Source organism: Azolla caroliniana, unplaced genomic scaffold, assembly GCF_043228905.1.
Source record: "Azolla caroliniana isolate FFs.n. ecotype wild unplaced genomic scaffold, voAzoCaro1.0.p SCAF_13, whole genome shotgun sequence".
Lineage (NCBI taxonomy): Eukaryota > Viridiplantae > Streptophyta > Polypodiopsida > Salviniales > Salviniaceae > Azolla > Azolla caroliniana.
In genome coordinates, this window is record NW_028230448.1 from 4,360,757 (window position 1) to 4,388,387 (window position 27,631).

Here is a 27,631-nt window from a genome sequence, read left to right on the forward strand (position 1 = left end):
TGGAGAAACGCGCGGAATATTGCTCGGCCACAACCGAGTCTTCAATAACTTCAATGAGAATCAAACACAGAAATGGAAATGGGGAGAGAGCACACGTACACACACGGACAATAGAGAGTACACAAGATGTTTACGTGGAAAACCCTAATAGGGGAAAAAACCACAGGAGCCCACAAACTCCAAACTATCACTATATGAGAGGAAGTACAAAGTGGAAACACAAAGGCAACGACCTCATGCTTGCGATCTTCACCAGATGGCGGTTACAACAGAAAGTACTCATAACTACTCTCACGCTCTCTCTCTACAACAATTATGCACATACAACAATATGACAACAACACACTTACTTATGACAACTACTTTACAAAGTGATTGCCCTAAGTCATATTTATACTTATATGAACTTAGGGCTGTTTACAAATATAGACTTCCCTTCCGGTTCTCATCGGGTCCAATCGATCCGGTTTTCGGATCTCTTTCGGTTCTCACTGGGTCCTCTTCATTCATCACCAGATCCCATCTGGAGGGACCGATTTCCCAACAATATATGAGCATGGTTATAAATATTGCTAGGGCAAAAGTGCATTATGATTATCAGTCACGGGTAATTATATGTATGTACAGAGTTGATTAAGTGTGTTGAGAGAGAATGTGAGTGTTGTAGCCGTCTACAAGACGAAGTAGAGCTCAAGATGAAGTACAGTGATTCTGTTTGGAGTTTGTGGGCTCTCGTGTTTTTTCCCTTTCTAGGTTTTCCACGATAACATCTTGTCTCGCTGTCTGTGCCTTTTCAGTTTTCTATCTTTGTTTTGGCTATCATCTTCTTTCATTTTGTATTGGTGAACCGATTGTAGTTGACCTCATTTCGAACAGATGCAATATGGTGTAAACATAACCTTAGGGACTAATTCTAAAGCTAATTTTAATAGTTTAAGGGTAGCACAAAAAGAAAACCAGTTTTCCTAGGACATGGGACAAACCCATAAGAACCGATGGCACGTGGGAACATGTGATGATGATGTGGATTATGCAAAGAAAGAAAAACATGAAAAGGCCAAGTTTTTCTCGAGACTATGGTCAAGGTTATCACTAGAAGAGAAATAGAAAATTTGCAAATAACAAGGGATAAATCAAATGGTATGATCTAGTCTTTGAACTCTAATACATAATTGATGGTTAGGAAACATGTTACTCTTTCTTACTTTGCTTTTGCCCTATGTACCTAGCGTTAAATCCTAGTTTCCAAACTATCCAACCCTTAAACCATTAAAACTAGCTTTAGAATTGGTCCTCAAAGGATCAATTCTACCCTTATATGAAGGGACACACCATACCATGTGCCTAGCCACAATGGTTACCTTATGATAGTTGTCAAACTAGCTAGCCTTGGGTTCTTATCTTTATATTTGCTCCCAAGCAATGTTTACATCAATACTAAGCTCAAACTGACCATTGTATTAGGGAATGGAATATATTTCCCGAATCTTTTATAAGCTGCCAAGTTTCCATATGTACATTGAAGATTTTATTTCCCATTAAATCTATATCCATCGATGTCCCTTTCAACGTGTCTATCTATAATTCATAATTGTTTTTAAAACCTTCTTAATTTATTGCTCTAATTCATTCCCTCTATGAAATATAAAGGCCTTTGCTTGAATAATCTAGAGATCCCCACCAAGTATGCCTTATCCCCATGAATGATGATATTTTCTCCTTTTCCTTATGTCAATGGTTGTTATATTTTGATACCACTCTTTTCAATGTTTTACTTTGGTGTGTATAATTTCATATCAATACCAAAGTCAATATGTGTCCAAAACATTATTTATCTATGGATTTAAACAAGTACATGTATGAACATTTTACTAATAGCTATAAACTAATAAAATTGGGTAAATTGGAGGAACAGAAGGAGAGCGATGGTGGGGTTTAGGGTTGCAGGGAGGGTGTCGAACGCAACAGACTCCTTTCTCCTAACGCGAGTCAACATCATAGGAAGCGATGGAGGGGTTTAGGGTTGCACAGAGCGCCTCGAATGAACCACATCAATGCTGAGTTTCCCTATCCCTACAGTGTAAGGTGTATCTTTTTTATTAGGTTGTAAGATTAATAGTAGAGCATTAGAGGGCAAGGGAGCCAAAGGGCAACAGGCTACAAAAGAACATGTTGGCGAAGAAGCCATCCGAGGGCAGTAAAGCATCAATGTCATCGATTAAAGTACCGGCGGCAAGGGTGCCGACCGTGCGGTGGGTGGAGTCGAGGTATGCACTACAAAGGATGATTAATGGTCGAGAGAAGCAACAGGTTGGGAATTTGGAATACAAGGAAGCAAGTGACGCATGGAAAGACGTAGGGAAACATATTAATGGAGGAGCCGGTAGGATATGTAAGGAATTAGTGAATCAGACAGATAAGAGGGGATGGATGGAAGAGGGGATTAGGGCTCCTTCCAGCAGTACGGCTGCAACCATCTTCACAGTTGATGGCAGTGAGGATTCGCGAGTGTGTGGAGAATAAGATGGTTGGAAAGTATATGTCCGGAAGCAAGAGGCTAGAGGAGATCATTCCAACCTTGCATTATGGCAAATGGACGAAGAGGGAGTAGAAGAGGGGCAACGGGGACTGCAAGGAGGATTGCCTCAAGGGATGGTTATTGTGGAGAGAGAGGCCATGGAGTACACATTGCAAGTGGAAAATCTTTTGCAAGAATGTGGTCAGGCACATAATGCATACCTAAGAGGAAATCTTGATAAGGATCTGGAAATGATGGAGACTTCTGAGATATTAGATGTTTTTTTGTCCGAAGAAGAAAGTACAATCCTAAATGCTGAGATCAAAAGATTAAAGAAGTGTTCGTTCATTTGTAAACTACTTGGTGGTAGGCCCAGTAGAGGTATGGTCCGTGACATGCTACAAGTAGCTTTAATGGATAATATGGGGAGAAGATTGGCACAATTTATCCTTCAAAGGCAACCATGGTAGACAAAATCAGAGACTCCCCTAAGATTAGGGTGCTTGTGCAAAGTTTGTCCACAGTTCCCTCTCTAATTAGGGTGCATGAGGTGGAGGCAAGATTGATAGATGTGGAAGTGGAATACGAGGGTCTACTTGGCCAATGTTTTTATTGTAAAAAAAAGGGCCACATTGCTAAGGAATGTCCAAGGAAGATTAATAGTAATGTAAGGGGGGAGAAGGTTACGGGGCCGCTAGCTAAGCAAGAGAAGATAAGGGAGACAAGATTGAGTACCCTCAATGGGGCTGAGAAGGCGAACATTAGTGCAAATGGTTGGACTTGTGTTTTGGGACGCAAAACTAGCTTACAACGAGAAGTAAACACGGATACGTCTCAGGTAGATTTGAGAAATTGTTTTGAAGTGTTGCAAGAAGAGGAGCACCTAGCACAGGATCCAAAGAAAACTATTGTTGAAGAGGTGGTAGCATGTACACCTGAGGTCCTATTAAAAAGTGCAACACTTAGACAGGAATCTACCATGAGCTCTTGTTCCTCCATTTGGCAAAAGTGGAAATATGGGATTGAGAGCAATGAAAGACTGGTTACGTAATGGGAGGTGTCAAGAAAGCTCATCCATCACTCCCGAAACTCAGAAGTTGCAAGCGTTGGGACAAGGAAATAAGGAGGCAAATTTTAGAGTTCCAATCAAATTTGTTAGGTCAAAAATATTGGAAGGGGACATGTTGGACAAGGGATATAGGTTTAGTCAACAGGCTCTCACAAGACTGACTGATTTGTCTCATGGGGAAGCCCTAGGGCTAAGGGTTTATGTAGTTGTTGCTGAACAAAATAAGCTGCCGGCTATAGGCTTCTCTTTTGATCTAACAAACCTAGAGGTTACAACCAGTAACATGCCACGGATCACCAATCTATAGAAGTCAAGGCGCACAAATACTTTAACAACCTGCCTATCACCTGGAATGGAGATAATTGGATGTTGATGTGGCTTAATGCTGGGATGATATGTGGGAGTTTCGATAATTCTTGCATTAAAAAGCAGCTTCTACTATGCTTAAAGGAGACGGTAGACTCCCTTGATGAGGTGTTACACTTCCATGAGGAGGAAATGGAAGAAGCTACACGGCAAGATGTTGTTTTAGGATGGGAGAGGATCAAGGTGGGAGGTTGGGCATGGGCTCGTAGGGAGGGACTATGTCCGTCTTGGGAGATTTCACAATTGATCTCATGAAATTAATCACGTGGAACATACAAGGCCTAGGCGGCAACAAATGTATGTTGGAGAGGAAGAACCTCAGCCAAGAGTTCAAATCCCCAAGCTTTAAGGGGATCCCAGATATTTTTCTCTTGCGAGAGCACCATTTGAGTGTGAAGAGAATCTTGAGTATTGGCAATCCTCTTGTGGGGGATTGGCATACATTTTGGTCCCCAACGCAGGGTGAGCCTGGTAGAAAAGGAGGTGTTTGTACATCTATCAAGAATAATCTAGATATTATTGTTGTGGGCCAGGGCACCATAGTAGAGGGGCGTGCCATCTATGTGACTGTCAAATGGCAGCAATCTATCATTGGAATAATAAATGTGTACGAGCTGTCGTGAAGATTTTCAGCAACGGTGTGAAAATAGCATGGAATGTACAAAATCAAGTGTGGTTCTTCACACACAATATGAAACAATAATAATAAAGATATTATTTATATCTTGGTATGAAAATATGGATGTCTTCAAGAGCTTCCAAATGCATTTACTACATGTGAAATGGATACCTTAGTGTCAAGTTATGTGAGTGTGAAGTTTGAGAAGAAGAAGAGAAAAACAAAAACTGTGAGATATCCCACATAGATAGGACAAATCAGGATCCCATAGTATATAAGCAGAGCCAGAATTTATTACTTTTTGTCTATGAGTGGAGCACAGAATGTTCTTGGGCTAAACTGTGTCTTAACTACTCGTAATTGTTTTGGGTGACCGGACGACGACGAAACCGGCGACGGAACCGAAACCCAAACCGAACGGTGACGGAACCAGAACCGGACAACGACGACGACGGAACTGGAACCGGTCGGGGATGGCGATCGAACCGGGACCGGCACCAGCACTGGAACCGGACCAGATAGAACGGATCACCGGGTCATATGCGGACCGGATAGACGGATCGATCGGATAGGTTGATCGCGATGATTTCGGTGGGAAGCGAACAAAATATCTAGACTAAAAAACCTAGTAAAAGTTTGTATACAAAGGGATGCAAGCAAGGTTTGAACCTTGCACCTCCAAGATAGAAGACAATAGACTGACCACTAAGCTTAGTCATTTCCTTAGAAATATTTCTTCTATCATTATACTTTTACATGTAAATTCTTATATTAGAGCTTGATTGAGTGACATGGTTATCATGCATCACATGTAATGCATGAGCGGCAAATGGCAAACATGCATTCCATGCATTGTATGCATGTCTTGTACCCTCACATGCATCATATGCATGGGGGTGTCTATAAAAGAGTGGATGAAGAAGAAAAACGGAGCAAGGTATGAATCAAGAATTTAATAAGAAGAAAATTCATTATCCAATTGATGATATATCTTGTTCTTCAAATCTAAGGTCAAGAGTTCAATCTTAATCTCTCTCTCCATTTCAATCTTTCTCAATCTGTTTCAAAATTGGAATCTTAATCTTAATCTCTCTCTCAATCTATCTTAAATCCTTTCTCGCTAAAGCTAGTGCAAACTTTGAATCCTTCTGATCCAAAACCCCGGCGGTTCCACCTCACGATCCGCATGTAGCACTACGGATCGTCACGACAGTGCCCAATTCGACAGCAATGCGAGCCCTTTTTTGGAGGCAATTGGCTGATGGCCTGCCGATTGCAGATACGTGGATCCTCGTAGGGGATTTTAACATGACTTTGCACATATACGACAAGGTTGGTGTCAAGATTCGAACTCTTGACATGACCATGTTATAATATAGTATCATGGGTTAACCAATATATCTAGTACACAGTTATGTATGTAATTGGTCCCTTGTATCATGTGCATAGTTGCTCCCTTGTAGTATTTACACTTGGCACATGCATGCATACCTACATGCTCTATTGTAGATTCACATGCGTGAAACAAGTATGCATGCCATGTAGTATAAATAGAGGAGTTCACCTTGAAGGAATTCAAGGTGAACAACACTAGTTATGGAGTCCTTTTGTGAATACTACTCATCCATTTGTCTATCTTCTTCTTGTCTCTTCAGCTTATGATCTATCCGTGACAGTTTGTTCACCTTCCCATCCTCATAGCTCTCCCTCTCATAAGCCATAGCTATGTCCGACTCAACTAGTGAGTTAGGCCAAATAATGGTAGCTTTACGACAACTCCAGCTTGAAAATGAAGCTCTTTGAAATTCTTTACAAGAACTTCAAGTCGGTGCCTCCCTATCCTCACAACCCTCGAAGCCTAGTCTCCCACAACAACCTAGCCTAGAGCCCGATCTTCTATCAACATCTAGCCTAGCTTCGTCGCATTTTCTTGAGCCTAAGGTTAGCCTCCCAGAATAATTTGATGGAACGAGGTCGCGTTTCCAAGGGTTCATCAACCAAGTTTGACTTATCATTCGGCTATAACCTCAACGTTATGGAGATGGTCTTCGACAAGTCGGCCTTGTGGGCACCCTTCTCTCTGGTCTGGCCCAAGCTTGGTTTGCACCATTGGTAGAAACCTCTTCACCTCTATTGGAGAACTTTCCCGCCTTCCTCGCCGAGTTAGAGGCCACATTTGGAGAGACAGACCGACGACGTACAACTCTTAACAAGATTTATGCACTTGAAGAAGGTTTGCGTGCATCTTCGGTCTATGCTTCAGAATTTCGACAACTAGCATGCGACGTCAATTTGGATGATCAAGCTTTAGTTGATCACTTTTGGCGCGGCCTTCAAAGCAATGTCAAGAATCTTCTCTTAAAATTTCCGGAGCCCACCTCGTTATCCCAAGAGATTTCACAAGCAATCCATTGTGACAATCATCTATTCAAATTTCGCTAGGAAGAGCGCCGAACTTGGGTTCCACCTCATTCACTTCCACAACACGCCCCGGTCATATAACCCCAACCATCCCCCCCACCGATTGCGTCACACTCCCCTACTTTGGCAAATGCTCCTGTCCCCATGGAAATTGATTAAGCCCAATTTTGGCCATTGACTGATGTCGAACGACAATTTCGGTGGGCTAATGGCTTGTGCATGTATTGTGGCGCCTCCGGTCATGTCGTTCATCATTGTCCTAGGAGTAATCGCCCACAATTCCATCGAGCTAACGGACCCCACCATTCGGAAAACGACATCGTTTGGTTGCAATAGGAGCCATGCAACTGGACATCTCCCCTCGCCCACATTCTCTTGGTTCCATTGCCGGACCATCAGGCAATTTCACATTGGAGGTATGGCTTTCATTTAACTCTAATTCCATTCAGTCTGTTGCTTTACTTGATTCTGGGGCATCTTCTTGCTTCATTGACATCGCGTTTGCCCAAGCACATGGCATACCTGTCGTTGGCCTCTCAAAACCCATTCCCGTTGAAGCCATCGACGGGTGCGTCCTCTCGTCAGGTGCAATTACTCAAGCTACAATCCCATTAGGGCTTTGTGTGGGCTCACACCAGGAGGAGCTCGCCTTTTACCTCATCGCATCTCCTCAATATCCGATGGTCTTAGGACTAACGTGGTTGGAGGCGCGCACAATCCAATAGTGGATTGGTGCAACCGCTTGATCACATTTAGCTAGCTAGGATGCTCGTGCAAAAGTATGAAGGTAAATTCAGTTTCCCATCCTTCGGAGAAGGTCGATTCTGATTTGACTACCCCATCATCAGTCCAGGATGGGTTTGTTAGTGGCGCCGTTTCTAACACACTCCATGTTATTCCCGAAAAATACTAACACTTCTCCGACGTATTTGAAAAATGTAATTCTGATCGTTTTCCTGAACACCGGCTCTACGACTATCCGATTGATCTTCAAGAAGGTGCGTGTCCACCCTTTGGTCCTCTATATGCGTTGTCTGCACCAGAGTTGAAGGCCCTTCGTGTGTATCTCGATGAGAATCTTGAGAAAGGATTTATTCAACCTTCTAAGTCACCAACCGGGGCCCCCATTTTATTTGTGAAGAAGAAGGACGGCTCTCTACGCTTATGCGTCGACTACCGAGGTCTCAACAAACTCACTGTGCGCAACCGCTATCCGCTACCTCTGATCCCCGAACTCCTTGATCGGCTCCAAGTTGCGCGTGTCTTCTCCAAAGTTGATCTGCGTGGAGCGTACAATCTAGTTCGCATCAAGCCGGGGGATGAATAGAAAACCGCATTTCGAACACGGTATGGGCATTTCAAATACAAGGTAATGCCTTTTGGTCTTACTAACACTCCATCAATTTTTCAACATATGATGAACGATATATTCCGGGAATATCTTGATCATTTTGTTGTCATTTACCTCGATGATATTTTCATTTTCTCGCCAAACATGGAGGAGCACACTCGCCAAGTCCTAATAGTTCTTGCCAAACTTCGCGAGCATGGCCTTTATGCCAAAGGTGAGAAATGCGAGTTCGACCGTACCTCGATCGAATTTCTGGGCTACATCATCTCGCCCACTGGCATCACCATGGATATGAAGAAGGTCTCTGTCATTCAGGCCTGGGCGACTCCAAGGCAACTTAAAGATGTGCAATCCTTCCTCGGCTTCGCGAATTTTTACCGTCGCTTCATCAAGGGGTTTTCCACCCTAGCACAACCTCTTATCACTCTCACCCATCAAGGCACTCCATTTTTATGGACCTCGAAGGCGCAAAATGCGTTCGACTCACTCAAACACGCATTCATCACTGCCCCGGTGCTACTACATGCCGACCCCACAAAACCCTTCCAAGTCGAAACCAATGCCTCTAACTTTGCCATTGGTGCCATCTTATCCCAAGCATACGACACCAACCTAATGCACCCAGTGGCTTACTACTCCCGGAAATTCACGGCATCCGAAATCAATTATCCCATATACGACAAGGAGCTTGCTGCTATCATTGCTGCCTTTGAAGAATGGCGACCCTACTTGGCCGGCATACAACATCGTGTCCAGGTAGTGACTGATCATAAAAATTTAGTTTATTTTTCCACCACTCGTACTTTGAATCGAAGGCAGGCCCATTGGTCGACATTTCTCACCGACTACGATTTTGAGATCGTATTTCGACCTGGTGACCAACATGGGAAGACCGATGCCCTTTCTCGCCAAGCTGACCTTGCACTTCGCCCTGGGGATGCTGCTTATGCTCAACCATCTAGATGTTTGTTGAAACCTGACCAATTGCATCTTTTTGCCACTTGTATGTTGCAGGATGATTCATTACTCCAATAGATCACTGATGCATCCAAGACCGATGCGTTCGCCAACGAGATTCGAGATAGTCTGCAAAACCCCTCCAAGGCAACCAAAAGGAAGGATCTTGACACCTTCACCATACAAGAGGGTTTGCTGTTCCGAGATCATCTCTTATACGTCCCAGAGGGCCCATGTCGCACTCGGGTGTTGCGGGAATGCCAAAATGACCCACTTGTAGGTCATTTCGGGGTCGCGAAAACCCTCGAGCTAATCTCTCGGGGGTATTGGTGGCCACAACCATGGAAGTTGGTCAAAGAATACATAAAGAGTTGTGAGGTTTGTGCTCGCTCCAAAGCTATTCATCATCGGCCATACGGCTTACTACAACCGCTTCCATGTCCTCGTCGTCCCTGGGCCTCTTTCTCCATGGACCTGATAACTGATCTACCCTTGGACAATAGCTATGACTCGGTGTTGGTCGTTGTTGATCAGTTTACGAATATGGCTCACTTCACTCCATGCTCCAAAACCATTTCCGGAGAAGGAATTGTGCATCTTCTACTCAACAATGTGGTACGCTTGCATGGACTCCCCAATGATGTCATCTCCGACCGCGGACCCCAGTTTGTCTCTCACTTCTGGCAGCGCGTACTACAAACTTTAGGCATCCTCTTATCACCCCCAAACTGATGGGCAAACGGAGCGTGTCAACCAAATCCTTGAGCAGTATCTTCGGTGCTTTGTTAGTTACCAACAAGATGATTGGGTCAACTTACTTTCACTCGCGGAATTCGTCTACAATAATTCTCTCCATGCATCAACTGGCGTCACTCCCTTCTTTGCCAACTATGGTTTACATCCTCGCTTCAACATTTCCCTTCCTACCACTTCCGTGAACCCTTCGGCGGATGATCGTGCTCGCATTTTGGAAGAACTACATCATGATTTATCCTTGGAGCTTAGTCTTGCTAGTGAACGATACAAGCAGCAGGCTGATCGCCATCGATCTGCCACTCCACACTTTGTCGTTGGAGACATGGTCTGGTTGTTACGTCGACACATCTCTACTACTCGTCCATGTGCGAAACTTGATTACACGAAGTTGGGACCATTCCGTATCATCGAGTGCATCAATCCCGTCGCCTTCCGGCTCGCCCTTCCATCCCACTTCCGGATTCATGATGTTTTTCATGTCTCCCTCCTCGAACACCATTATCCTTCACAACTCCCAGGATGTTAGGCCCCTCCACCACCACATGTGCAATTGACGACAGGGGAGGAATATGAGGTTGACCAAATCCTTGACTCGCGTTGGCACCGTCGACACTTGCAATACCTTGTCCTATGGAGGGGTTACCCCATGTTTGAGGCCACGTGGGAACCATAGGAAAATTTACAAAATGTCCCAAAGGTCGTCCAAGATTTTCATCACCGATATCCCCACAAACCAACGGCCGATTTGGGAAGGCGGCATCAGAGGGGAGATAATGTCAAGATTCGAACTCTTGACACGACCATGTTATAATATAGTATCATGGGTTAACCAATATATCTAGTACACAGTTATGTATGTAATTGGTCCTTATTGTTTTGCTAACATCATTGCATAGTTGCTCCCTTATAGTATTTACACTTGGCACATGCATGCATACCTACATGCTCTATTGTAGACTCACATGCGTGCAACAAGTATGCATGCCATGTAGTATAAATAGAGGAGTTCACCTTGAAGGAATTCAAGGTGAACAACACCAGTTATGGAGTCTTTCCGTTAATACTACTCATCCATTTGTCTATCTTCTTCTTGTCTCTTGAGCTTATGATCTATCCGTGACAATGGGGGGCATGCATACGGGGGTGCAGGGGTCAGAGTTAGTTGCATGGGATTTGTTGATGGGCAGAATGGGAGTGAAAGAATTGTGAGGTCTAAGGAAAGAGAGGTGAGATTAAGAAGAGCGATAACGACTGCCCAAAGAATGCTTCAGAAAAATCCCAAGTGTCAATGGTCGAGATCAAGTTTGGAGGTTGCTAAAGAAACACTACAACAGTTGATTGTGTCTAGAAATAAGATGGTATTTAGTAGTTAAGCAACTTGGTGGAGTAGGAATGGGGACAAGGTGAACCGACAATTTTTTAAGTTTAAAAAACTGAGAACAAACAGTAGCTACAATACTAAGCTGATTAAGAAGGATGGTTCACTGTAAGAGGATGTATTGGAGATCATGGAGGCAGTCATAACTCACTATAGTGGGCTACTCTCAAATAGTTATAGTCTCTCAGACGAGTCGTCACTGACAGAATTTGTATTGGAGGGAATGCAACCAAGAATTTCAGAGGTTGCACAAGTTAAGTTGCCAAGGCCTCTCTTAGAAGAGGAGACGTCAGACGCTTTGGCAAGTATATTTAGCATGTCTTGTCTAGGCGTCGACGGATTATCAAAAGATTTGTTTGAAAATTTTTGGGAAGTGATTAAGGTTGACCTTGTTGCTAGTCTAAATGAGGCATGGGATGTTGGGTGTCTCCCTGAGCATTTTAAAGAGGGGCTAATATTTCTAATTCCTAAGGTACATGGTATAGTAACGGATGTGAGGCAATGGAGACCGATTATGTTGCTCAACACAATCTATAAGATTTTTGCAAATATTCTGGCCAAGAGGGTCAAACCCCACTTGCATGCGCTAATTAATGTTGGACAAACAGGATTCATGGAAAATTGATGTATAATTGATAATGTGTTGACCTTTTGGGAGGCGATTGCCTTAGCAAAGAAAACCAAGCAACATATTTCATGTCTCATGCTTGACTTCGAGAAGGCATATGATAGAGTATAGTGGCCTTTTTTAGATAAAATCATGGAGCGGTTGGGACTACCCTCAAAATGGATATCAGCTGCGTTGGCCCTTTACAAAGGAAGCCTGAGTAGGGTGTTGGTGTTAGGGCAACGGGGCCCATTAATTCCATTATGCAGGTCTGTCCGGTAGGGGTGCCTATTGGCCCCCTATCTTTATTTATTTATTTCAGAGGCATTCTCTTTCTTTTTAAATAGACCAAATGCAGGAATTCGGGGATTGGTTGTCCCACATGCTTGCAAGGACTTGTTGGGACTCCATGTATGCATGTTAATAAATAGGTAATTAAGCAAGGGTTAATTAGTACCTAATTATGTGATTAAATTAAGTGGAAGAGTAAGTGATATATGTGTGTATGTGTGTGAGAGGAAGAGAGAGAGAAGAACTCTTATGAGCAACACAAGATGGGGGATGATTAATTCTATATTAAATTAGCATGATCATCGTCAAATACAAAAATACCCACGATGAGGTATACATACATCTCATGTGCAAAGGTGCACATGTGTGAGTAGAATATAGGTACTAAGGTGTAAGTCCTATATTAAATGTACATAGGAGTGGAGGATCTAGAATATCCCACTTAAGTACAAGGTCCTATTTAAGGCGTTATAGTCAACACTTCTAACTAGATTCTATCTAGGTAACTACGAAGTTACATGGTTGACTAACTAACTAAACTAAGTTAAGCTTGATCTCTCAACAATGCAGATGACACTATGCTCTATCTCCAAGGCAATGATGCTAATTTACAGCAGGCTGAAAAACGGATTGAGTTATTTTGTAAAGCATCCGGTGGGAAAATTAATTGGAACAAAAGTAGAGGGTTTTGGGTAAGTCCTAACTCATGGCCACTTTGGCGCCCTAATGCTAATTTTCAATGGGTCCCTAATGGAAGGGTTGTTAAATATTTGGGCTTTTTGGTGGGAGTTGAGATTAAAAAAAATCATCAGCTTGAGAAAGTGAAAGACAAAACTAGAAAAAAGCTTCGGTTATGGGCATTAGTAAAGCTTTCCCTTGTAGGTAGAGTGGTTGTGGTAAACCACATTTTGTTGACCACCATGTGGTACTCGTTGGCATGCTAGATGTTAGATAAAGATTGCATCAAAAACATTAAGGCAATGGTGAGAGGGTTCCTTTGGTTGGGTAGAGACCACGAGATGGCGTCAGCTAAAGTGGCCTGGAGTTGTTTGATCAAGGCGAAAAATCAAGGTGGACTTGGGATGGTCGATCCGGTTCACCAAAGTAAGGCTTTACTCACTAAGCTCTTGGTGTGAAGTCTCCAACCTGAACCAGAATTGTGGAAGTTGCTTCTTAGGGACAGAGCTAGACTCTGGTGTCCGAGGAATGGCGGCCCTTGGAAGGCAAAGAAGTGGTGGTTGTTCAGTCCAGGCCTAAAGTTAAAAGACCCGACTAGCATGGAGGATAGGGTGGCCCGCACCATTATGAGGGCCTGGTCAAGTTTAAGAGAGGGGTTGGTCTTAATGTAGCCAAAAACGATGGAGGAACACCTCCGTCAACCACTATTCTAGAACCCCAGGATTCTAAGCGATGACAATATGATGCTTGGCCAGAAAAAATACTTGCCATGGGAACAAATGGTAGGGTACAATGTTTGTTAAGTAAGAGACTGGGAGGTTTTCAAAAGGAAAAGAAGGGAGGGTCTGGTTGGTGGTACTAAGTTTACTAGCATGCTGGAAAAGGGGGTATGGTTTGGGTGGTTTGTAGGTGAGGGCGATGCACAAATTATCCGGGGCAGGTGCCCATCTAATGAGTATCGTTTGTGGGGCAACTTAACTGCTTTGGCAAGCAATGGCCAGTGGTTGGCAGTGCGAGTGGCAGTGTTGGAAGGTAAGAAGTGGCAAGTAAACCCGGACCCAAGGAAGTTGTAATTTGATTGTAAGCTTTTGATAGTTGACAACAAACCCGTATGTGAGTTGGATTGGGACCCACTAGAGGCGTGGTGACAGAAACTAGGAGCAAACAAAATGGAATGGCCTTTCGAGTACACTACTAAGCTAGGAAGGCAAATCATTGGCTCTAAATCTATGGGTGCTTCTCTAACTTGCAATAGTTGGAAGGATAAAGGCATTTCTGATGACTTGTTGAAGTCGTTTTGGAGGAGACTATGGGCGTTCGATATGCCAGAAAAAATAAAGCTTTGGTTGTGGCTTCTTAGTCATAAAACGATACTAACACCTTTGCATTCACAAGTGGAAGGATTGCGCATTCCACTTATAGATTCCTTTTATAATCTTGTGATTTTAGACAATTTCCAAAAACTTGATACACTAGTATCACATGTTTTAAATAGCATGTAAATTTTGCTAATTTTTTGAGATTTAACAAATTTCAAAATGATAATTTCTAAAATTGAATAGTTTAGGGATAATGTTTAAATGTTGATGGTTTGCAGATATGAAATGTAGTTAACTTAAAGAAAATCACAATTATTGTTAACTCAAGGCACAAGTTAAGATTAATGGTTTCACTGTCTTGAGAAGATTAAGGTTACATCTATTGTTAGACTTGAAAATGTTTCAAGTATAAAAGGTAATATTGCAATCCTTAATGTCATCATCTATAAATTAGTGCTCATTAACATCCATAAATTCACAACTCAAGATATGTAGACAATATTTATAAACAATTTTGATAAATCCACAACTCCTAAAATGTAGACGATATTCATAAATTGTCAAACTTTAGATGTGAACATTAATATATCAATTTGAGCATAACACATAGTTATCAAGGTATCGACAATGTTATAATCTCCTCCCTTATAAGAATTCCCCTTCAAAATTTGTGAAGTAAATGGCATTTGCAAAGTTCAATTACCATCAACACAATTATTAATGGTTTTCTTCTAATAAATGAAGCACATATTTACCATAAGGTATCTTGTTGTGCAACATACATCTTTAAAAAACCTCTTTTATTTGAAAAACAACAAGAGTTTTAAACATGAACACGATATGTTGTATTGAATTGACGTAAAAAATAGAGTTTTCATCATAACTCTATACAATATATTGAATTCATGTTCAAAGTTTTTTTACCGGATTTAAAAAATAATAATAATAATAAATTAAGCTTGAGTTCATAGAAAAACCAGATTTTTCATCACAATTCAATACAATGTATCGAGTTCATGTTTAAAGTAATTTTTTCTAATTTTTAAAAAAACATTTTCAATTTGTTTCAAATTTTTTAATTTGTTTTCAATTTTTTTTTTGTTTTTTTAAAATTTTTAAAATTTTTAAATTTTTTATGGAAAAAATAATAATTTTAAACATGAACTCGATACATTGTATCGACTTGTGATAAAAACTCGATATGGCGTATCGAGTTCATGTTGAAAAGGCGTATCGAGTTCATGTAAAAAAGCTAGCTTAGTTCATGTCATGATATGGTAGGACTCGATTTTATTTTGGTATTTTTTTTTTTTTCTAAAAAACTTTGAGCTTTAATAAGTGATGAAAATAATATTTTATGTATTACAATGTATGGTCTAATGGTCAAGAGCTTGACCCATGTAGCATAAGGTCATGGGTTCGAGTCCTACCATATCATGACATGAACTAAGCTAGATTTTTTACATGAACTCAATTACGACGTATCGAGTTCATGTTTAAAGTTTTATTTTGGATTTTTTTTTAAAATAATTACATTTTTTCCTATTTTATTTTGGTATTTTGTTTTTTTTTCTAAAAAACTTTGAGCTTTAATAAGTGATGAAAATATTATTTCTTGTATTACAATGTATGGTCTAATGGTTGAGAGCTTGACCCATGTAGCATAAGGTCATGGGTTCGAGTCCTACCATATTATGACATGAACTAAGCTAACTTTTTTACATGAACTCGATACGCCTTTTAAACATGAACTCGATACGGCGTATCGAGTTCATGTTGAAAAGCTAACTTTTTTACATGAACCCGATACGGCGTATCGAGTTCATGTTGAATAGCTATCGAGTTCATGTTTAAAGTTTTATTTCAGATTTTTTTAAAAAAATAATTGCATTTTTTCCTATTTTATTATGGTGTTTTGTTTTTTTTCTAAAAAGAAATTGAGCTTTAATAAGTGATAAAAATAAAATTTTATGTATTATAATGTATGGTCTAATGGTCAAGAGCTTGACCCATGTAATATTAGGTCATGGGTTTGAGTCCTACCATATCATGACATGAAAAGTTTAATTTTGGATTTAAAAAAAAAAAAATTACATTTTTTTCTATTTTATTTTGGTATTTTGTTTTTTTTTTCTAAAACAAAATTGAGCTTTAATAAGTGATGAAAAAACCAGAGCTTTTATCACAAGTCGATACAATGTATCAAATTGATGTTTAAAAAATAAAACAAAATCAATAAAAAATTATAAAAAATTGAAAAAAACTTGAAACAAAATTGAAAACAATTAGAAAAAATTACTTTAAGCATGAACTCAATACATTATATCGAATTGTGATGAAAATTATGGTTTTCTAGATGAACTCAAGCACAATTTATTATTATTATTATTTTTTAAATCTAGTAAAAAAAACTTTGAGCAAGAATTCAATACATTGTATGGAATTATGATGAAAACTCTATTTTTTACATCAACTCGATATAATATATCGACTTAATGTTTAAAATCTTGTTGTTTTTCAAATAAAAGAGGTTTTTTAAACATGAACTTGAATCGTACTAAAATGTTTGTTTTAACAAAAGAAAAAGATGCATATCGATAGTGCAAACAAGTATGTTGTACAACAAGATACTTTATGGTGAACATGTGCAGCATTGATTAACAAAAAACTATTAATAATTGTGTTGATGGTAATTGAACCTTGCAAATGCCATTTACATGGTCCATAAAGTGTTCACGTGGTTCTTAATCACTACTTAATGTTAATCTTTATAGTTGGAACGAAGGATGACAACACAAGTATAACTTAGAGGACAAGGAAACTTGCAAGAACTCAAGAGAGGGATATTAATAGCTACACTTGTAGATGGCCATGACCTAGGGTACCAATTCTGCATTGGTAAAGTTTTGGACGTGATGATGTATTAAACGTTTGTAATACATCTATCATTGACATTAATGAGGTGGATATCATTATGTATGACTTTACACAAACAAAAGTTGGATGTATAAGGACAACAATGATATACATAATAAAAGAGATATTAGCAAGTCGAGAAGATATCTCAGATTGAAGGCGAAGAAGATTTATTGCACAAAATTTGGAGATACCATTTGGTGAAGACAATGATTTGATTGGTACATTGGAAGATGAGGAGGAAGAGTCACAATTGTATATTATCTATAGTAGTGATTCTCATGAAAAGAATGATGATAGTCATGCAAATAACTCCCAAATGTATTTGTTGTGCAACTATATGTAACAAATTTAGACAACATTTTATCGAATGGAATAAAACCGTTCATTGTTTTGAAATATTCTACTTTGATTTCTTTAAGATCTAAAAACTTATTAGTTGTCATTTTTCTTTAAAAATCCACAAAGTTACTTTTCATATTTTACCCAAATTTGGCATTTTTCAATTTTACCAAATGGTGAAATTTTCAACTTTTTCATCAAGTTTTGGAGAACATGTGATACTAGTATCAAGATGTTTTGTGAAATGGCAAAAAAAACCCCAAAATCAAACGGAACATTCCTTATCCTTCCACTTGTGCGCAATCCTTCCACTTGTGAACGCAAACGTGTTTACTGGTGGGGGAGTGGCTGAAGTGTCGTGGTGGTGAGGCTAGTTGCAAGATATGTGGACACCCTTTGGAATCAATTCCTCACTGTTTTTGGAATTGCGGAGAGGCTATTAACATTTGGGGTAGAAGTCTCAAGATAGTGGCAGCATGCGGCATGAATGGGAGAGTGGTATGGGGGTCCGTACAGGGACTAAAGTTAACAGGGGAAAGCTGGGCTGAACAATTAAACCCCCATGGTCATGGATTTATAGTGTAGGGTGGCAAGGTGTTTCAACGTGCTGGAGTTCAACCTGGCACTAACTCGGAATTTTTTGAAGAGATATGGATAATGGTGGCTTGTTTATCGGTACGACACATTTGGACCAGGCATTGTAAGTTTGTTTTTCAACAGCAAAAGATCCCTAGCGGTGAGGTGTTGTTAACTATCTAGTTCGAGCTGGTATCTTGGCTGCGGGGACAGTATGACTCGATTCAGGGGGAATCTGATGCAGCTGAAAGAGCTCGATCAAAGTTCTTACTGAAATGGGGTAGTTCTCCTATGGTGGGCAGATCATCATCAGGGCCTAAATGGAACAACCAAGCACCCCGATGGTTGTTTCCCCCAATGGCTTCCATCAGTGCCCAAGTGATGTAACTATGTATAGATATGGTACAAATTACTAGGTTATAGGAGTTGTGGATACTTTTGTTGTAAATGAGGTGGGGACTATGACCACTTTGGTGAGAAGACCAGAGTGAGGATTGCTGAATTTTTTGTGGTCTATGATGTACCTGTTTGCTAACTAATGCGAAGTACTGTTTTTTGTGGAAAAAAAGAAGAAGCTATAAACTACACATGGGTTTAAACAAATTCTCCTGTAGCTAACTTATTAGAGAACATATACTTGTGGGAATCTAATGCTCATCCACTCAAATTTTCTTCCTTTTAACAGAACTCCATATCATATTTATGTGTAAGCTTTGTATAAAACATAAAACAACAACTAACATAGAAACAATGAATATAATATCACCTCATATTTTCCAAACCATGTGCGTCACATGATACACGAGTTTATGCATGGGAAGTTGTGATCCCTTGAGGAAAACAAAGTTATTTTGTTCATAAGAATAGGAGTAATTCTCGTAAAATAAACATGTTAATCTAGACATTTTGTGCCCATGATTGATCCAATATCTTGGGATCTTTTATAACTTAAACCAAGCTATTTTGTTCATAAGAATAGGAGTAATTCCCGTAAAATAAACATGTTAATGAAGACCTTTTGCGCCCATGATTGATCCAATATCTTGGGATCTTATATAACTTAATTCCAAGGTTCCATTACTTCAGGGATTCTTATATAAATTTACCATTAATGTTTTTGCATTCTTACATACAAAATAATCCAAATATCATACACCTTTAATTGTTTGACAATTTTATTCAAATGAACGTTCTGTACAAGGGTACAAACACATCATCACTTCAAAATGAGATAATGAGCATTCATAACTTACAAGATGACAAAGTTATTCCCAACAATGAGGTTTTCTTATCGCTTCTCATGGAACATAATTAATATGCGAGCAATGTTCACATGTTAACATAACATCCGAGATTATATAAAAGATTGTTTGGAATCATTGTTGTTGTAGTTCGTTGAGTCATAGTAGCTCATAAAAATGAAGACTTAAGAGGTCCAATATTGGTTAGAAAGCCAAAGAGAGTCGGCCTTGACAGCTACACCATCTTGATTACGGTGCCAATAATAATATGCATGTGTCCTATTCTTTATCTCAAACATGGCATGTCCAAAGCTAGCCTCCCGGAATGCTGAATATGCCGGTTGCGGCTCGGTAAACCTATAAAACAAACCCATAAAGTCATATATAATGAAATACATGTTATGGACATCTCAAATTCAAATTCAAATTCAAAACATAGAGGAAAACAAGAGAATTACTCTCCGGCAAGACCCTCGGCATTTCCACCATCCCCAATCACTATGTAAACGGGTGCAGAGGGGTTTGCTTTTGGGGTGCAATTCCCATTCACAATGTTGTAGTCAATGTTGGAAAAGCGATACTGCATAAAAAGCTCCCAATTTAGTGAAGATCCAACCAAAAAGTTCAACTTCTTTCTTTGTCAATTCAAAGTTTTACGTTGAATGGCATGAAACCTTAGGCTTTTATTAAAGCAAAACATCATGTGTTGCAATATCAAAGCAATACTCACTGTTCTTTCATATGCATGAACATGGCCGGCAAATACAATGTCCACCTTGGCTTTTACCAACCATGATTCGAATTGGACACGCATTGTTTCACCCTCCATATAATGATATTCATTGCTATTATACCATGGGGAATGCAACAAAACAATGAGCCACGGGGTCTTTGTCCTATCTACCGAAGCTAGCTCCTTCTTGAGCCAAACATATTGTGGGGTATATTTGCCTACATAAAAACTCATTGAATGTGAGCCTACACAAGTCTATTCATAGTTTTATCAAATATGGTAGAGAAGTGTATTATAGTACTAACCATATGCTGAATAAGACGAAAGAACAATGATATGAGCAGATGCTCTCTTGATGGAGTACCACAAGGGTGATGTGCTATTTGAGGCTTTATATGGAACTCGAAAACGGTTCAAGTACGGCTTGAATGCATCAACCTCTCCCTAATTGACAAAATCACCAAAAAACAACCATTGAATTTAAAGGACAATTTGAAATACCCACAAGTGCTTATTTATTTTCCTAAATTCCTCTCAAGTTTTTGTTTTTTCCCAAATGCCCTTGGTTTAGTCCCTCTTGTACAAATAAATATGTTATTGGTGTGATTGTAAGGTCAGGTTACCCCAATATGCACTTTTTAGATTGTTTATAAACATAGACTAACCAACTCAGGTGCAAAATCAAGTTCATGGTTTCCAGCTGTCCAAATCCAAGGTTGATACGCCGTGCTTCGTTCGACAAACCGGCTCCAAGTATCCCATCGGTTGTTGTCATGGAATGGGTAGATGTCTGCATAGGAAAAATCACCTACGTATAGAAGGGTGTCACCATTTGATTTCATGTAATGGTCAAGTGTTTTGTTGGAATCAAATGTTTGACCAAGGTCACCTATAAAAAACAACGTGTATGAGTGAGTTGCTTGTCACTAGTATTTCTTTGAAGAATCTCATCTACATCTCATCACTATTATCATAGACAAAAAAAGAGTGTACTCCTTTGCACATGTTATGAGTAAACACCAAATACAAACTTTCTAAGGGATTCAATGACTTCAACATAAAACATAACCCTTAAGTTTCATTAATTTAAAAGAAATGGATTTTTTTTTATAAATTTTGATTTTTCATACCAATAATCCCAAAAGTGTAGGGAGTATCAGGACCAATAGGTGGAGGTGTCTTAAACCAAAACTCTCGAGCAGAGGATCCCTCACCTAACTTGTAGTAATATTTTGCATTAAGCTGCAAGAAGATGTCCAAACATCAACAATGAAACTATCAATTAAGACAACAAATCTTTGGGTTTTGAGTCTTATTAGTAACAATTGAGCATCAAGTTGCAAATGTGTACACACCTTGAGGTTGTCAATTCTACAATGATGAATGAAACCTGATGTGTAGTTGTAGAATGTGTATCTTGAAACTTTGCCTTTTTTACTGTAACTATACTTTCCTGATTCAAGGCCATACTGTACAACACTAGATCCTGGTTTTGAAGGTGTAGTCCATGATATAAAGACTGCCTTTCCAATGAGGTCCCCTTGTGTGATATGAACCTGAATTCCAAAAGGTTTCCTTCAATGTATAATCAGAATAGTGCCCAGTATATACATTGGATAAATAAACACAATCAAAACAAGATTATCAAATATGAATCTAAATATTGACACATGAATAGCTCAACAATGTACATTATTGTCAATGTCCATAACAATGAAACTCTTATTTCTGCTTATAATGACTATAAGATATGAACCAAAGAGGAAATAAACTATAAATTAGAATCATCGAAAACAAAATGGAAACATGAATTTTGACACATCTATACCTATATACATGTAGTCTTTCACATATAGAATGCACAGCTTTCATACATTACATATGGTACATGGTTTTGAAGATTTAATAATTTTGGACCCATGAGATTTGGTAGAAGTGATGAACACATACTTTATGTACAATATATTATAGGATGAGATAAAAAAATATTTGCCTGTTGTGGAGCATTGTAGCCTTGGGGAACTTTGAAAACGTCACTATCCAAAGGCATGTCCACCGTTGCTGCTAATTTGCGTCTATATGAGCTTGTCACCCCACCGTGCACGCATAGCGTGAAAGTGGACACAACTAACATTCCGTAAAACATGAGAAGAAGGTGCTTGTTTGTCATTGTGTCCCTAAAAAAGGAGACAAAATATGTACCTTAGGATACATGGTTATGCCATATAAATTTGAAGGCACTTTGAGCTTATATTTTTACTTCCATAAAAGAGCTTAGTCATTGAACATGAAAGACATGTCTGTCTCTAAATTGCAAGAGTTTAGTCTTACCCGATGGAGAATAGAAGGAAGATGGGCAAATAGAATTACTAATGAATTGATTACATGGTTGAGGGATAGAGCTCTACTTATATAGATTTGATTCATCCTATATGTAATATATCCACAAGTATATTCTAGCACAAAAAGTCAAACTATTAAATAATTCTAACTTTAAAGGAAGACTAAGTGACAATAATATATCAAACAACAAATTGTCGAGCGATTCCAAGCCTAATGGAGAAGCCTCGTAGAGCATAAACAAAGAGCCAATTTCCATAATGTGAAAATGGAAACAATTGTAATTTGTAAAATGTAAAGAAAGTAAAAGAATAAGCTTTTTACTTCTCCTTCATTTCTTAGTCAATTTCTTAGCTAGAGCTTTCCTCTCGATCTCGTGTTCTTTCATCGTGTTAGCCCTAATCTTGGCCTACTTCCATATGTGTCAAGTTTAAGGCCACAATGCCTAAGAGAGTATCATAGCCATAGTTCGTGTTTTGTTATGCTATCAAGTGGTGTTTACAATTTTCTAATGAGCACAAAGTGGTCATTGTATGGGATATATTTTGTCAACCCTTTTTATTGCCATGTATCTATGTGCACGTTGAAGTGTCATTTTCAACGTGTTCCATTCACTATACATAACAACTTATCCTCACATCAATCTCCTCCACAAATATGCTAAGTATATTCAAGGAATCCCTACTAAATATGCTTCATGGCCACGATGGTTTTCTCCTTTTCTTGCTTCCTTGAGAGTTTTTCTACAATGGATTCTCTTGGAAGCAATCTTTTCAAATGGCCTTCTTCTGTGTGGATAATTTCATTAAATCCATTGAACATGATCTAAAGACATATTTAAATAAAGTATGTATACTTTACCAAAACAATAACTTGTTAATTTACAACTATACTCTTGTCAGCATGCAACATTTATTGGTTAAAATTTTGTTTCCATTAATTTCTTCATTCCATATCAAGGTTATAAGCTCATGGAAAATAGTGCTTCCTTGGGTAAAACAAAGTTGCACCGAATTTTAGAACTAAGTAAATTTGTTTGTCAAAATGGCACACCCTCAAGATTTTGTGAGCATGGTTGGTTCACCCACCTTCAAGGTTCCAATGGTTTAGAAAATTCTTATATTAAATTCTTTTACATACAAAGGTTGACGTATCATATAACCCTATGTAGTAAGAGAACCGGTATTCATTCAAATATATTAATGTTCTCAAATAATAGTTTTGTACAGGAAACCAAGAAAGTCATCTTGAAGTGAGATGACATCCATTACTCGCGAGTCGCATCATCTAATAAAGAGATCCATAAATGTTGAAATTTCGGAGTGTTTTTTACATGGAACAAGTTTATTGTGGTTGTTTTGAGGCATTTTGTAGTTGCATTTCATTTGTGACATCCCATTGATGAAAGGGATTTTCCTTATGAGCTCCAATATTGGTTGGATAGCCAAAGAGAGTCGGCTACAACAGCTTCACCATCTTGGTTGCGATGCCAATAATAATATGCGTGTGTCTTGTTCTTTATTTCAAGCATGGCATGGCCAAAGCTAGCTTCTCGGAACGCGGAATATGTGGGTTGAGGCTCGGTAAATCTATAAGCACAAGACCATTATATCACAAAAAGTTGCATAGACAAGTGTTTGGCAAGATTGGTCTTCATAATTCAAGGGAAAACGGAACATTACTCTGCGGCAAGACCTTCTGCATTTCCACCATCCCCAACCACTATGTAAATGGGCGCGGATGCGTTCGGTTGCGGGGTGCATTTCCCATTCACAATGTTGTAGTTTATGTTGGAAATTCGATACTAATACATCGATACATTTGTAGTGTTAAGTGATGATAGAATAAAAACTTATAATTTTCTCCTTGCAATCCAATCTCAAATCATGTTAAGTGGTGAGAAATATTTGCGAATCGATATTGATGAATGTAAAGAAAGGCAATGAAATGATGGGTTGATGATTACTCACCGTCCTTTCGTATGCGTGGACATGGCCGGAAAACACAATGTCCACCTTGGCATTCACAAACCATGATTCAAATTGAACACGCATCGTTTCGCCCTCCATATAATGATGTTCATTGCTATTATACCATGGGGAATGGAACAAAACAATGAGCCATGGAGTCTTTGTTCTATCCACTGAAGCTAGCTCCTCTTGGAGCCAGGCATATTGTGGGGTGTATTTCCCTACACAAACATTTACATTGTGTGTCTATGAGTCAGGTCGGTCTATTCGAAAAGAGAAAGAGAGAACAATTAGAGTTGTATTAACTTACCATATGAGGAGTAGGATGAAAGAACAATGATATGAGCAGATGCTCTCTTGATGGAGTACCACAATGGAGATGTACTATTTGAGGCTTCATGTGGCACCCAATAGCGGCTCAAATACGGCTTAAACGGCTCCGTCTCTCCCTACACAATCGAAAACAACAAGAAAGTGATGAAGGCTAGGATCTCATTGCAGAAGAAATAATGGAAAAACAGCTAATAATCTTTCTCTCCCTACCCCAATTTATATGTATAAATAAGATTCACATATGCAAATTAATCACTTCATATTGTTAGCATATTTGTGTATACATGAATATGGTATGCAAAGTAACACAAGTATATGCATGTACATACACAAATTCAAATGCAAATGTAACCACTTATTAGATTAGAGTGCATACACATCCTACAACAAATTAATCACTTCTCAAATCCCAACATGCATATATATATATATATATACATACATACATGCATGCATACATATGCAGATGATCTTAGCATGCTTGCATACATAGTTTTGAAAAACTAAAATAGTGTCGATGGTAAAGAAGAAGTTACCACTTTAGGAAGAAAATCAAGCTCATGGTTCCCAGCTGTCCAAATCCAAGGTTGATACGCCGTGCTCCGTTCGACAAACCGGCCCCAAGTGTCCCATCGCTTGTTGTCATGGAATGGATAGTTGTCTACATAGGAAAGGTCACCTACATATAGAATTGTGTCGCCATTTGCTTGTATGTAATGCTCAAGTGTTTTGTTGGAATCAAATGTTTGGCCAAGGTCACCTATTTAAACAATGACATGATTGAATTGTCAAAAATCTACATCCCATCACCGTAACACCTAAACATTAAGTTGTGGTTTAGGATTAGGAGAACCCATATGTTCAAGAAAGGAAACATTTAAAAAAGAAGAGAAAGGAAGGAAAATGAATGGAAATTTTAACCAAAATTAAGATGGATGATGAAGCATTACAAAACATACACCTCTTCATATGAGGGGTTATATTTATTTTTCCTAAAAGTAGAATATTTAGATATGATGATATTAATAATGTTGATCTAATTAAAAACAAAAATGTTTGGCCGAGGGTTCGGGTTCGTGCCGGCCTATGAAGGAGGTGGCACGGGCACAACTGTTGTTTGTAATGTAGTTGTTTCCTCATCCATTCTGTTTATAGGAAGAGCATACAGGGATGTTGTCGTGGTGTGGCATGCGAAGATGGGAAACGTGGCTGAAAATGGGATAAGAGATGAGGGTGAGAGCATGAATGAAAAAGTACGAGAGAGAAAATGTTCCATGTAGAAAAAGGGGCAAAGAAAAAGGGAAGAGAAAAATATGAAATGAATATAAACTTATTAAAAAATTAATAAAATTGGATGTCCTAGTGGATAGAGTCATTTAATTTTTGCAAGAGGTAGCGTTTGACTCCTTTTAGAATGGACGTCTTTAATAATATTCTTTATTCACTTTAAATATTGAGAAATGGACATTTGCATTTAATGCAAATGTGACGGCCCCGCTTCCCCCTTCCTCCCCATAAAAGGAAGTAGGGAGGACTCATTTTCTTCTTCTTCGCTTTAGTATTCCTTGAGCTTTTAGTCTTGAGTACATTTGGGTTTTCTTGTGAGGGTTTCTTCCTTCGTTCTTCCTTTCCTCCTCCCATCTTTCAATGTTCGTGTTCAGTGTTTGTTGTTCGGTGTTCGTGTTCAGTGCGGTCCTCATTGGTGGTTCGTGCGTTTGGTCGTTCGGTGTTCGGATACAACCTTCGTTGAGGAGAGCATACACTATTTTTGCTCCATCTGCCTCCTTACTCTTGTTGAGCTTGTGGTTAACTAAAAGTTAACACTTTTGTAAACCCCCCCTTTTCTTCCCTTGTAATCGAAAGCCCTATTTTGTAAAGGGGCACTCTTGTGTTGTAATCGAGTGTTTGTTTTGTCAGTAAACCTTACTCCCAAATTTTGTGTGTTAACCTTCTTCTCGTGCGTTCGCTTGTCCTTGTGACTTGGGATTGATTCGGGCACGCCCATGCCCTTTCACAAAGGCATCTAGACATTCATGCCTTGTGTGTTAACCTTGTTCTCGTGCGTTACCTTGTCCTTGTGACTTGGGATTGATTCGGGCATGCCCATGCATCCCTTTGCTCCATTTGTTATGAACATATACAAAAAGTCCAAGACTCATAATAAAGATTCGAACCCATGACTTCCTCAAAGAGGATGTGCAACTTCAACCACTAGGATACATTATATTAGATGAATTCTTTAAAATTCTTAGATTAGATCAATAATAACAACATATAATATTATGAAATATTACCACCACAAGACTTCCTTCTCACTTTTCATGACGATCCTAAATCTCTTACTGAGGTGATTAGTCGAGGTGTACGATGTGACCATCGATTATTTGAGCGATACTTTGAACTTCAACAATGGTCTCGACCTCGATCAGAGCAGACATATGCATTGGTGACATTGCTACCTACATCTGGAACTATGCAGGTCCGTATTTCTAACCCAATAAGTGGCCCTACTCCAATGGAAATTGATTCTACATGTCGTTGAGGACTTGTAACAGAAACTGAAAAACAAAGACGTTGGGCTAACCACCTATGTTTATATTGTGGTGGTCCAAGACATATAGCGATAAATTGTCCTCATTGACCTAGGCATCAAGTTAACTATTGAGCGGACAAACTCCACATGATCCAGATCGGCATTCGGAACCAAGCGTTTGTTGAAAAATCGTTTGGTCAAATCACAATAAACGAACTGTGCTGAAATACGAATCACAGATATGCCAGAAAACATGACAACAATGGTGCATAGAGATTTAACGTGGAAACCCTAAAACGGGAGAAAACGACAGGAAC

At 39.2% G+C, this 27,631-nt stretch overlaps 2 protein-coding genes across 2 annotated transcripts in view; both read right to left on the reverse strand.

The window, feature by feature from the left end:
- Positions 1 to 19,323: 19,323 nt before the first annotated feature.
- Positions 19,324 to 22,502, reverse strand: LOC147855989 (purple acid phosphatase 2-like). Its single transcript, XM_087329759.1, has 9 exons — positions 22,470 to 22,502; positions 22,132 to 22,315; positions 21,494 to 21,694; positions 21,269 to 21,380; positions 20,804 to 21,027; positions 20,444 to 20,582; positions 20,136 to 20,356; positions 19,864 to 19,985; positions 19,324 to 19,762 (listed from the first exon to the last, which is right to left on the reverse strand). The coding sequence occupies exons 2-9, from the start codon at positions 22,306 to 22,308 to the stop codon at positions 19,591 to 19,593; spliced, it is 1,368 nt and encodes a 455-aa protein (XP_087185885.1). The 5' UTR covers positions 22,309 to 22,315; positions 22,470 to 22,502; the 3' UTR covers positions 19,324 to 19,590.
- Positions 22,503 to 23,764: 1,262 nt separating this feature from the next.
- LOC147855990 (purple acid phosphatase 2-like) overlaps positions 23,765 to 27,631 on the reverse strand; it is a 66,937-nt gene continuing 63,070 nt past the window's right edge. Inside the window, exons 4-8 of the mRNA XM_087329757.1 lie at positions 25,318 to 25,541; positions 24,759 to 24,897; positions 24,449 to 24,669; positions 24,161 to 24,282; positions 23,765 to 24,067 (exon numbers count right to left, since the gene is read on the reverse strand). Of these exons, the coding sequence (XP_087185883.1) occupies positions 23,896 to 24,067; positions 24,161 to 24,282; positions 24,449 to 24,669; positions 24,759 to 24,897; positions 25,318 to 25,541 (878 nt within the window). The 3' untranslated portion in view covers positions 23,765 to 23,895. The remainder of the gene's footprint in view (positions 24,068 to 24,160; positions 24,283 to 24,448; positions 24,670 to 24,758; positions 24,898 to 25,317; positions 25,542 to 27,631) is intronic.

Coding starts and splice junctions, on each gene's coding strand:
- LOC147855989 (XM_087329759.1), bottom strand. CDS start 22,308: ATGACAAACAAGCACCTTCTTCTCATGTTTTACGGAATGTTAGTTGTG. Junction 20,357..20,443: donor TTCGTCTTATTCAGCATATG/GTTAGTACTATA, acceptor GTTTTTATGTAG/GCAAATATACCCCACAATAT. Junction 19,763..19,863: donor GCCGAGGGTCTTGCCGGAGA/GTAATTCTCTTG, acceptor TTTGTTTTATAG/GTTTACCGAGCCGCAACCGG.